At 35.1% G+C, this 13,222-nt stretch overlaps 2 protein-coding genes across 2 annotated transcripts; both read left to right on the top strand.

Annotated features, from left to right (window-relative positions):
• Nucleotides 1-7,644: 7,644 nt before the first annotated feature.
• Nucleotides 7,645-8,343, top strand: LOC116255074 (copper transporter 6-like). Its single transcript, XM_031630819.1, has one exon. It carries the CDS (start codon nt 7,662-7,664, stop codon nt 8,088-8,090), a length of 429 nt encoding a protein of 142 aa, XP_031486679.1. The 5' UTR covers nt 7,645-7,661; the 3' UTR covers nt 8,091-8,343.
• A 4,510-nt stretch (nt 8,344-12,853) lies between these two features.
• Nucleotides 12,854-13,222, top strand: LOC116254372 (copper transporter 6-like). The gene has a single exon (XM_031629749.1). The coding sequence runs from the start codon at nt 12,854-12,856 to the stop codon at nt 13,220-13,222; it is 369 nt and encodes a 122-aa protein (XP_031485609.1).

Here is a 13,222-nt window from a genome sequence, read left to right as displayed (position 1 = left end):
TGCCATTTGCATCAAACCAGAAAGCATCATTTTGGTAACACGGGATTTGCTTGTGAGATTATAGTCCCTTCAGGCTTCAGTAGTTGAAAGGAAGCTGAAAGTAGGAGTACAGAATGCAGCCTGATCGTATGCTTTAGTACTCTTCCTCTGCATCCAAATTGATTATAAGCGCTACTGGGTATCCTCTAGTAGTATGCCTTGTTGCTAATATTCTTATCTTTTCATTTCAATCCGCCGTCTTATCGTTGGTTGGTGCTTATTATTGCACCATTATTGATACTGAAGGTTGACGAGGAGGTTCATCTCTTTGCATATACAGTCGTTCATCTTGTCAAACACTGAAGCCTTCGAATTGCCACTGAGAATTCCTTTCGTCACTTTAAGTATCTTTGGCATTGTTCACTTTGTTTGTCACTTCAATTGTATTTCAAATAATATAACTTGTAATGTAAAGATGAGTCTCCGGATTTTGTAATTCTTAGTTTTTATAGTATTTCTTGAATTTGATGTTCTCAAGAGATCCTGCTTATCACATGTATCCCTCTGCCTTCAAAAGCTATATAAGCGTTACCTAACCCATCGTTGATTCGACAGTTTCCTGCTCCCTTTGTTGGAAGAGTTAGCCTGACACAGAACGGCAGAACCTGTTAGCAACAATTGTTGTTCTTATAAAGTTTCGAGTATGTGGGGATTTCGTTTATGCCTTAAAATGCGTCTTTCGTGTCTCGTTATCCCATCTTTGGTGGACATGACACTGCAACGACCAGGTTCACGATGCGAACTCTTAGGATATGCTTTAGGGTTTTGGCTTTTCCTCCCGACTTTGATTGATGGTCTCATTTTGTTGTTTTTACATTTTTTTTTCCTTCATTTCATTATCAGTTTCTTTCATTGTCAGTTTCTTTGTTGGGTGCCGTAGATGAACATGGTCTCTGCTTTTATGAAGGTTATATAAACCTCTCCAAGGTGCTGGATTCGGGAAGAAGATGAGATTTTAATCCACCCACCTTGTACATTCTTTCAATACCAAGAGACTGATAGAGAATGTTTTAGTATCTAGACGAGTAATTGGACCGTCGGATGCACATCATGTGGCGCAATCCTGACCATTCATGCAAGGCCTTGAGGGGGAAGAAGTTTCACAAGTAACATTATTGTGTAATTGAGTTCTAAAAACACCCAACGACATGTTTTTAATTTTAAAAATTTTAATTCTCCTTTCACCAAGTGGGTCACCTGTATTTTTTTGGAATCAAAATTCCTGACCATCAAACATACAAACACGTTGGAATTGGAATTTTCGATCCAACTGATGTGGAATCTTGATTCTGGAAGATTGATTTTAGAATCAAAACTACCTGCCCATCAAATGCCCTCTTATTGATATACTTGTTATTTCACTTATCTTTCTTCAAGTTTCTCATTATTTTTATAGATATTTTGTGTTCTTTACAATTTGGACCATAAGCTGACCCTTTAATTTACAATTGGCCTTGCTTGATCACCTTTTAACACATTGGTGCTATGCTGTTGTATGATTGAGCAAGATATTATAGGTTTGGCTGCTCTTGCTGAGGGATTTTTCATAAAATTGTCTACGCAATCAGTAATGGCCCCAGATTTCTTTTCCAAAACAGATTAAACAGATGCATAATCAAATGGGCAACCAAATATATTTGATCTGTTACATCCCCTAATTGCAGTGCTCCTACTTTTTCCAATGCAATGACAAATGATTATCTATACAAGTCGACAGAAAGAGTCATCAACACCACAAAGTGACATTACATGGTGGTTTGTTTCAAAAAGCGTTTTGATAACAGTACGTTTGTCTAACAAGCTTGCTAAGCTGGGTCAACTGAGGATGATCTACAACCTGTTTGTGTTCAGTCCATTGGTTTTACTGGACCATGGACTGAGCTTGATTGTTAAGCTTACATAAGTCTCTGTTAAGTGAGCAGGAAGAGTATTTTATCTTACCACTATATAAGAGGGCCAAAACCAGTGCCATTTCTCTCATTCTATTCTATAGGGTATATGCTTACCTTCGGTGCTTCGAAAGTACCTTCATTATGCTTTAACTTGCATATTCGTGTTTCTTTTCTATAGAACTTTGTAACTCGAAATAGAGACCGTCTGCCTGCCAGCTTTTACCTCATCTATTGCACAAATCTCCTTTGGCATAACTTGCACGAGTCCACGGCAGAGAAAAAAAAAAAATCAAAGTCAATTGCCGGCTTAAGTCGAGAGGCCCACGCAGTTACTTCGACTCATCTCTTTTCCCTTTCTGGCTATAATGTTGCCATGCCATTATGGTAAGCGGAACCGATTTAGAATACAAACTACACAGATGAACTTTTAAACTTTGACAGATTTCGTTGAAGAAGGTCAAGAGTTTAATATGGAAAAAAACTAATGTTGTCCCGGAACACTGTGCTTAACACAAGCTTGACTGGCAAAAATTAAAATATAAACACAAGGATGCAGCTAATCCGCCACGATGTCCAAATTTCATATATGTTAACGCCATCTTTATATCTTATTATCCATAGCTGTTTGTGTTTAATTTGCTATGTTAATTGGCCGCTTATGTATCCAAGTGCCTAACTGTCAAACATTCCATATGCTAGCATTTTTCTTGTTAGTATTTGTTTGAGATCGAGTTTTTTTGCTGGGTGTATGTATTTGTATGTTAATAAGTAGGGTTGAACTGTCCTTAAGGGCATACTGATTGATGTCTTGCTGAGGTGTCCTCATTTTCATTCCTATGAGTCCGTGAGTGTTATTTCTTTATACTATAAATGGTGATATATGTGACACTCGAGTTGAAGAATGTACCATAGGACCAATCAGGTAATGAAATAGTTTTGGACTCGAAGGACGGGGAAATGAGAGGAAGTTTCGGCTTCTCACTTAGACAGTGGTGCCTTCCACTCACTGCAAGTAGGGCTGAGGATATTATTAGAAAACATAGATGCCCACAACATTTTTTTTTTGGATCCAAACATTTAAGAGATCATCAAGTTTGCCGAACCCACGGAATTTCCATTGGCAAGGAAAACCATCTAACTTTCGATGGCAATGGAATCATCAATTTTGTTTAAGAATGTCAACAAATTTGATTTGGATCCGTTATTTAACTGAACTGCCCTACGAAAAATTCAATTGAAACAGAATTTAACATCTGATCCAGAAACATGATCAGATTCAGATTTAAGATGATATCCAATTGGATTGGGAATGGATTTAAACAAATATCTGGTTGGATTCAGACGTGGATCAGATTTAGTTTAATTTAAATGGATATCCTATAATCAATGTCCATACATTTTGAAAATCAACTTGGATTCAGTTTAAAATCAGATTTGGACTCTGTGAAGTTAAAAGTCGAATTTATGGATTTGGATTGGCATAGGCATTTCTTTACTCATATTTGAATTCAAATATGAAGATATCCAAAAAAGTGGATATAATTAAGAGTATATCTGATTTGAACCTGATCTTTGGGCATCTCATATACATTTGTTAAATACATTGATTTCCAATCATCCTCGTTATAGACACGTCGGTATATGACACCTATTTGTGGTGAGATTTACTAAAAAAGGTCAAATGATCGATCAAGCTTTAGTTAATTTGTCAAATGCAACCAAATCTCCTACTAAAATGTAGATATGTATATTGATGATATATTAAGATGACATATACACATCTTGAGATCTTTTACTAATGGGTCCTACCCGTAGCTTACTATTAAATACCAACAATAAAATATATATATATATATATATTTATAAAACTTTAAATATCATAAACTTGTTCTTAATCAAGAAAACTTGCTCTTAATCAATAAAAATTTTATATATGATTATACGTCAACCGGCGTGAGTCATGGCGTTTGCATATTATATATCATTGACCGTGGAGAAGGTCTGATTAATGGAGATACTGTGATTCATTGCCTTATGTTACACGTGTTTAAGTGTTGGGAGTTTCAATTGGTTTGGATCGGCTTATTGGAATCAAGCCGGTGGAAAACTCATGGCGGATCCAAGAGTGACACGTGTCAGGTTTAACTTATATTTAAAACTTTTTATTTTTTTGTGATTTTTATACGCATATATATATATATATATATATTTATTTATTTAAAATGATAATTTTTATATAAATTCTAATTTCATTTAGTAATAGCAATTAGCAAACCCGGTTCTTCCACAAACTAAATCACTAGATTTTGGCATCAGAGGTTCTTCCAGTGGGTGTTTGATAGCTTTGACATTTTGGTTCTAAAATCAAAATCGTTGTAACAAAGTTGCACATCGAATTTGAATTAGAAAGAAAATTCCAGTTCTATTTTTTATTTGTGTTTGATAGTTTGAAAGTTTTATTCAAGAATTGAAAATAATTGCTTTTGATAAACATGAACTAATACCATGACATGTGTAGAATAATTTTCCTTTTTAAAATTCTTGAATCATAATTTTGTCCCCAAGTGTAGAATAATAATTCCAAAATTAATTTTGATTGAAGAATGAGCATATAATATAGGAATCAAAATTTTTTGTTTAATAACGCTACTCTATTTCATGGGGACTTTCGTTATATAATTCCACAATTATGACCTCATCAGACACCCTTTAAAGATAAACATGCATTCTAAGGTGGAGCTGGGTGTGAGCTTGTGTGGGCAGTTGCCTACACAGGCTCCACACATGTTCTTCTGTTTATATCTAAAATATTATTTCAATTTACAAACCATCAACATTCGGCCGGATGACTGAAATCTATGACTGGCTTGTAGAATGGCTAGTTTGCCTTTTAAATTCAAGTTGTTAAAATCTAATGTATATATGAGAGAGAGGGAGAGAGGGAGAGGTAATGGACATTACATATATACACAGACTTCTTCATGTTCTCTGCCAAGAAAAAGATCTAAGAGAGAGGAAGATGGGTTTTTGAGATTGTTGGTATTGAGAGAAAGAGAAATGGATCATGGGTATTTGATCTTACCATCGTACAAGATGCCCAAATTTCTTCCCTTTCTCTCATTTCTTAGGGAACAGGTTTACTTTGGGTGCTTCAAATAGACACATTTATTATGCTTCAACTAGCATATCGGTGTTTTTTATTGGTGTTTATTCTCTGCAGCACAGAAACTTAAGACTATAATTTGCTATGTGAATTGGCCGCGCTTATGTATCCAAGTGCCTAACTGTCAAACATTCCATATGATGCATCATGTATGCCAAAATATTTTTTTGCTTATCAACTTTCGCCAAAACTAGCATCTCTTGAAACCCTCTTTTTCTTGTTAGTGTTTGTTTGAGATTGAGTTTTTGCTGGGTGTATGTTTTTGTATGTTAATAAGTAGGGTTGAACTGTCCCTAAGGGCATACTGATCCATGTCTTGCTGAGGTGTCTTCAGTTAACGTTCCCATGAGTCCGTGAGTGTTATTTCTCTGTACTGTAAATGGTGACATGTGTAACACTCGAGTTGAGGAATGTGCCGTAAGACCATCTAACTTGTTTGTCGAACCTGTGGAATTTCCAACCTAATTTTCAATTACAAGGAAAACCATCTAACTTTCGAGGGCAATGGAATCATCAATTTTGTTTAAGAATGTCAATTAATCTGATTTGGATCCGATATCTAACTGAACTGCCTTAAGAAAAATTCAATTGGAACAGAATTTAACTTCGGATCAAGAAACAAAATCGGATTTAGTTTAATTTAAATGGGTATCCTATAATCAATGTCCATACGTTTTGAAAATCAGTTTGGATTCACATGTGAATATGGCATAGACTTTTCTTTACTCATATTTGAATTCAAATATGAAAATATCCAAGAAAGTGGATATGGTTAAGAGTATATTCGATTCGAACCTGATCTTTCGGCATCTCATATACATTTGTTAAACACACTGATTTCCAATCATCGACGTTGGTATATGACACCTATTTGTGTGCGAGGTTTGCTGAACAAGGTCAAATGGTCGATCTAGTTTTCAATGACAAAGGGAAATCATTAATTTAATTTGTTAAAGGTGCCAATTTGCCTACTTAATGCAGATATATATTCATGATATAATAAGATGACACATACACATCCTGAGATCTTTTACTAATGGGTCCTACTCCTAGCTTACTATTAAATACCAACAATGAAATATATATTTATATAACTTTAAATATCATAAACTTGTATTAATCAAGAAAACTTCTAATATAATTAGGGCATGTGGATTTGGTAACTGCGTCCCGGCCCCTAGTTTATATATGATTATACGTCAACCGGCGTGAGTCATGGCGTTGGAATATTATATATCATTGACCATGGAGAAGGTCTGATTCATGGAGACCTGTGATTCATTGCCTTATGTCAGACGTGTTAAGAGTTAGGAGTTTAAAGTGGTTTGGATCGGCTTATTGGAATCAAACTGGTGGAAAATTGATTCGGTTTCATGGTGGATTCAAGAGTGCCACGTGTCAAGTATAACTAATATTTAACTTTTTTTATTTTTTTATGATTTTTATACGCATATGTATTTAAAATGTTGATTTTTATATAAATTCTAATTTCATTCAGTAATAGCAAACCCAGTTTTTTTTTCTTATCGATCCATAAACTCAATCGCTAGATTTTGGCATCAGAGATTCTTTTAGTGGGTGTTTGATGGCTTTGACTGTTTGGTTCTAAGATTCAAATTATAGTAACAAAATTGCAGATCAAATTGGAATTATAAGGAAAATTCCGGTTTTATTTTTTATTTGTGTTTGATAGTTTGAAATCAAGAACGCAAAATGATGTTTTTGATAAACATGAATTAGTACCATGACATGTGCCCTCAAGGGAAAGAAAATTTTCTTTTTTAAATTCTTGAATCATAATTCTATCCCTCAGTTTAGAATAATAATTCCAGAATTTTGATCGAAGAATGAGCATATAATTTATTTAGGAATCAAAATTCTTTGTTTAATGACGTTATTCTATTTCATAAAAAAATGGGAATTTTTTGTTATATATAATTCGACAATTATGGCATCATCGAACACCCTTTAAAGTTATAAAAGAACATGCATTCTAAAGGTGGAGCTGGGTGTAAGTTTGTGTGGGCAGCTGCCCAACACATGTTCATTTGTTTATATATCGGTTCCTCGACATAGTTTAGTTTGTTAGCCATTCATGCCCCCTGCAAATTAAGATCTATTATATTCGTAGCTTGGGTGACAAAATTCCAATGGTAATTAATCTAAAACATTATTTCAATTAACAAACCAACAACATGCAGCCGGATAAGGGAAATCTATGACTTGCTTGTAGAATGGCTAGTTTCCCTTTTAAATTCCAAGTTGTGACCAGTTGACCCAGAATAACATCTACTAAGTGCATTGACATTATATATATACATAACCCACTTCTTCTCTTACACTTCCCTTCTTTTATATATATATATATATATATATATATATATATATATATATATATATATATATAGAGAGAGAGAGAGAGAGAGAGAGAGAGAGATTACATATATACACAGACCCTTCTTCTCTTCTGCTTCGTGTTCTCAGCCAAGAAAAAAATCTAAGAGAGAGGACGAGGGGTTTTGAGATTGTTGGTAGTGAGAGAAAGAGAAATGGATCACGGCGGTAACATGTCGACGGGGAACAGCACAGGCATGGCACCGGCGAAGAGGGTAATGATGCACATGGCGCTGTACTGGGGGAAGGACGTGTGGGTTCTGTTCGCCGACTGGCCGGGCTTCAGCCTCGGCCAGTACATTCTCTCCCTGATCGTCATCTTCATCGGCGCCGTCCTGGTGGAGTGGCTGTCGTTCTGCAAGGTGAAGAGGATGAAGGGGAGCCCGGTTCTGACCGGCTTCCTGCAGGCCGTCCTCTACGGCGTCCGCGTCTTCTTCGCTTACATGGTGATGCTCGCCATCATGTCCTTCAACCTGGGGATTCTGTTCGCCGCTGTCCTCGGCCACGGCGTCGGCTTTTGGGTGTTCGGTACTCAGTTTCTGAGGAAGCCGTCGCCGGCCGTGGAACCAGTTTTGAAGGAGTGTCCAGGCCAGTGCTCCTGATGGTGTCTGCTGATGTTGGCGTTCCATTCTTCCTTTCCTGGTCCTTCCTGAGTTGATCTTTCTTTTTCTGTCTTTCCAGTTTCTTCTTCATGTACATGTCTCTGTCTGTGTGTGTGTTGCTTGCACATGGCTGCATGTGAATTTGTGTATATTGGCCATGGCTGGTCATAAATTTGGGGTTCTTCTGGGTCCTCTTCATCTGATATGGATGCTGTTGATTTTGTGGGTTTCATGATTATTACATGTCAAAAAACAAGGGAGTGATAGAGAGAGAGATTGGATGTTAATCACTGGTGATTTCTTTTCTGTTTAATTTGTATTCTAATTGTTGGTTTAATTTGAGTACAGCAGATGACTTACATTCGCAAGAAATATATATATATAATTGGAACGATGTAAGGCAAAGAGAATCATTTGGATCGTCTCTTCAAAGACAACAGATAAAATTGAAACGATATGGAGAAGTCGAGAAGATAAAGAGGAACAGTTAGATTCAACCAGTCAAACAAAAAAAAAGGCTGCCAATCAAATTCTAAGAATGAAAATGTCTTAAATGGGAATTCCATTAGAAAAAAAAAATACATCTCTATTGCTAACCTTGGAGTTTTTGCCATGTCAAAATATATCTGCTTAATATTGAGGTTTCAAAGAGTAGTCAAATTGAATAAAGGCTTAAAATATCATGGGATCCATAATTCCAACCAGATCCCTGTCTGGTTGGTTGCAAAAAAAAAAAAAAAAAAAAAAAAGGCACCTTCTTGAATATCTTTTGTAATACTGTTTGATTAACTTTTTCTAAAATTGTTCAAAAAAAAGCTTTTATGAGCCGGTTACAAACAAAAGATCCATTCACCTGGCCAGGGTGTTGGACTTTAAGTTTTGAGGGCAAAAACAAGCTGAACTAGGGGGGAGGTAGAAAATTCTGGCTACATAACACTATTTATATAATTTAAAATTTTTGAAGTGCACCTCTATGTACATGATAAAAACTATCATGAAGTTTCAAATATAAAAATAAACACTTTTTTGTAGGTCTGTGCGGGCAATTGCCCACACCTGCTTCTGCCACTGAGCTGAACAAAACCAATTTCAATTTGGGTTAGTCGAATCTGGTAAAGGAAAAAGTAGATGTGCTTACCGATTAAATTTGGTATGTTCTTATTGAATCTGAATTTGAGCACAGAATCTGTGTTGCAAGTTTAAAAAATAAGGTCTAATTAATTAGCTCTTATATTGCAAGCATGAATCAAGTATTTGTGGATCTAATTTGCTAGCAATTTATATGTGTGCCGTCAAGACGCAGGTTTGAGATGAATGCAGCCCAGGTGGGTGGGTTCGACTTGAGTTAGGTGCGCTGATTGGTGCACGCAACAATCATACGCCAAAAGAAAAAAGGGAGCATTTTTTAAATTATAGGAAAAAATGTCATTTTGATTTTTTTTTTTCAATTTTTTCTGTTTTCCTTTTTTTATACAAAAAAAAAAATTACTTTTTTTTTATCAAAACAATGGCACTTTTTTTATTAACCGTACGAAAATTTCATGCACCTTAATGCGATATATAGCCAGGTTCAGGCTGGTTCTGTGTTCGAGAATTGAGCGCCGTGAAAGCGCTTATCTCTACTAGAATTTAAAAATGCCCCCCACTTAAAGCAGAAAAGATGAAGATGATACATAATTATAAAGAGTAAATAGTTCTGACCAGCAATATGCAGGTAACTAGGCTTTGTAAGATCGTGTGGGCAAGTGCACACACAAGCCTGCATGTGGCTCTGTCACTGCATTGCGTGTTAGCTTTACTGAAGTTAGTTTAATTAACATATCAATTAAAGATAATAAATCATATTCAAAATTGTGTAACATAAAAAAGGGGCTTTTGGTCAAGTAATTCATTTGGGGGGTCGGGCCAGAAGGGGCTTTGTCCCCTTTTCAGATTTTAAAAACTTTAAAAATTTATATGTAAATTTAAAAAGTTTTAGTTTTATATATATATATATATATATATATATATATAATTTAAAAAATTATATTTCAGGTGCTGTTAAAATTTTGAAACCATAGTCAGGTCGAGCATTGTTGAACTTTGGCGCTAAACAAGCTAAGTCATGAGACATGCTTCCTAACAATGGAATATTTATGAAATTTTGTATATGCGGCAGCTGGGTCAACTCGCTATCTATGCTGGCCTGCATGAATCATGTTGTTTGCTTGCATATATTTGCTAGGCATTTGAATATGCAAGTCAAATATCACATCATCAAAGTGTTAAAGTATATATATCACTGGCTACTCGGAACGTGTGGTTAAGTAACATATTACCTCATCTGATATCATTATATACCCATCGACAACAACAACTACTTCTGAGGACATTATATATATATATATATATATATATATATATATATATATACTTGTGGTGGCCATAATATCTTACGCGTTTACTGAGTTATATAATAGATCATTTTATAGTTTCGTAAACGCATTTACTTTTCCTTTACCTTTTCATATGATGACAAAGATTGAGTAGGAGCCCAGAAACGGGCCCATCCTTATCATGTGCACCTCAATCTCTGAATATTGTTAGGTTGATCATATCGGTAGACAATAAAATATTTTATATCCTAGATATCTCAATTCATATGTCATGTACCCAAGAAGATATTTAGATGGTAGAGGGAAATCCAAACTGAGGTTGGAGAAGGGCAGATAGCCCATAACTTGAGTCCGGACCCTCTTAGTTAGATTTCATTAAAGAAAATAAAACGCATGCAGCAGTTGGGTTTAGGTTCAGTATATAACTTTGTGACCATATATAAATACGGGTCCACGAGGATCTTTTCTATTCCGATTAAGTAAATGCTACGTACATCTGATAGGGAACAGAGTCCGAACCATTTTTCCAATAGACATGCACATGTACGAGCGTACTGCGTACTTGGCCAGCAATGATATAATATTTCTCCTCATATCTATTTTGTGCCATTGACCCCAAATTATTAATTCTTTAATTTAAGTTGTTTCACCTAAATGGTTATCTCAAAACATCAACATCGGGCACGCCATTCAATTTATATCCTAATTTTTTTAAAATTTAGTTAAAGGCAAGTTAAATAGACCATTTTTAGTTTATTTGCATTTGGGTTTAAAATCGTTTTTATCTTTTGTTTATTTCTAAGTCATCTTTGAATCAAAGGTATGGAAAACAATCTTTATGATATAATATTTGAACACTAAATCTTTATCATAAGATCTTGTAAAGGGGTTCCTAAAGTCATAAATTTACTATTGAACAAAAAAAAAGATAACAAAACAAGCAAGAGTATCATACTTTCTTCAAGTCACAAACTTAAAAAAAGAGAAAAGAAATAAGTGTCAAATGTGGCAGAATCAATCTGGTTATATTTTATCTCACTTCTCTCCTGACCATTATAGTGAGCTGGAAAAAATAAAATAGATTGTCACCTAGGGATGTCAATGTATCTTATTGGGATTAGATTAGATATTCGGCCGCATTGTTCCAAAAAAAAAAAATCAAATATAAAAAAAGAATGTAATATCTGATTAAGAAATGGGATTGGATCCATTGACATTGCTATTGATACCTTGACTTTGTTTACAAGTGCAACTAAACTAGGAAAAAGTGGAGTGAAAATCTAGAAAAAACTTGATGGAAGATAAGAACGAGGTTCAATATTAATAATAGCTCATTTAAGTTAGAAGCATCATGGAGAGAAATCTCTCTGTTCAACCATACAATCTTCAAACCTTGCTCCCCAACTGGCGTTTTTCTTTGTTATATCCCAACTTGGTTTTAGTTGACCATCAAATCTCTCTCTCTCTCTCTCTCTCTATATATATATATATATATATATATATATATATATATATATAGAGAGAGAGAGAGAGAGAGAGAGAGAGAGATGAAAGTTTGGTAAAAATGAGACCATTTGAGTGGGAGAGAAAAACCGGACCCATTAAAATTAATTATTAAAGTATTTTTTCTACAATTTAACCTTATAAGTATAATCTTAAGAGGTGATTTGGAGATAAACATATCTTAAGTTAGTCATTTTTACTTTTAATAATGTTTTTTAATGATTGAAAAAAATAATGAACAACTATTGTAACATCAAAATTCTGATAGCAAAAAAAAAATCATTTTTTTAACAAAAATAAATTGAACTAAGACATGATGTATATAAAATTAGTATCTATAAACACAATAAAAAGTTCACATTTTGTTTTTGAAACACTTTTTAACACAAATTTAAGAGGTCTGGTTCTTATCCCTTTTTTAAAGGGGTTTGGCACACACACATATATATATATATATACCATTACAAAAACTAAATCGTTTAGATTTTATGCTTAAGGTGTTTTTTTCAATTTGTAATATAACCCACTGATATGCTAAGTTGAAGTAAAACATATATCATTTTTTAAGAATGTTTTTATAATAAAAATGGATGGCTCGCCTAGTATCAACCATTTGTCCTTGACATACTGTTTTGTATCAAAATAGTTTGTATAAATATATTAAGTTGTTTATATTTTATTTAAAATATTTTTTTTTAACAAAAGTTAAACAGTCTGATTTTTGTCCTCACCTAACCGTTTGGTTTTAACAAATTTCTCTCTCTCTCTCTCTCTCTCTCTCTTATATAGTCTTCATGAGTCATTTTATGTCAGCCAACAGAGAGAGAGGGAGGTCTTGGTTTTTTTTTTGCAGCTTGTGATCGGAGAAAGAGAAGAGGAGCGAAGATGATGCACTTTGCGTTGTTCTGGGGGACGGATTCGGCGAATGTGATTCTGTTCGGAGGGTGGCCGGGCGCCAGCGTCGGCAAATACGTATTCTTGCTCATAGTCATCTTCCTCGGCGGCATCATCACCGAGTGGCTCGCCTTCCTAAAGGTGAAGTGGGTCGAGGAGAAGCCCTACCTCAGCGGCTTCCTCAGCTCCCTCGTCTACGGTATCCGCATGTTCTTCGCCAACATGATGATGCTCTCCCTCATGTCCTTCAACATCGGCGTCGTCATCCTCGCCGTTCTCGGCCATGGCGTCGGCTACTGGCTCTTCGGCACCTGCGCCTTCAGGAAGAAGGCCTGTGATCGCCCTCCCCTTCCGAACTAA

Source organism: Nymphaea colorata, chromosome 5, assembly GCF_008831285.2.
Source record: "Nymphaea colorata isolate Beijing-Zhang1983 chromosome 5, ASM883128v2, whole genome shotgun sequence".
Lineage (NCBI taxonomy): Eukaryota > Viridiplantae > Streptophyta > Magnoliopsida > Nymphaeales > Nymphaeaceae > Nymphaea > Nymphaea colorata.
This window is presented reverse-complemented; position numbering and strand designations above follow the sequence as displayed.

Bases quoted from the DNA above. Each gene is read 5' to 3' on its own strand.
- LOC116254372 (XM_031629749.1), top strand. From the start codon at position 12,854: ATGATGCACTTTGCGTTGTTCTGGGGGACGGATTCGGCGAATGTGATT.
- LOC116255074 (XM_031630819.1), top strand. From the start codon at position 7,662: ATGTCGACGGGGAACAGCACAGGCATGGCACCGGCGAAGAGGGTAATG.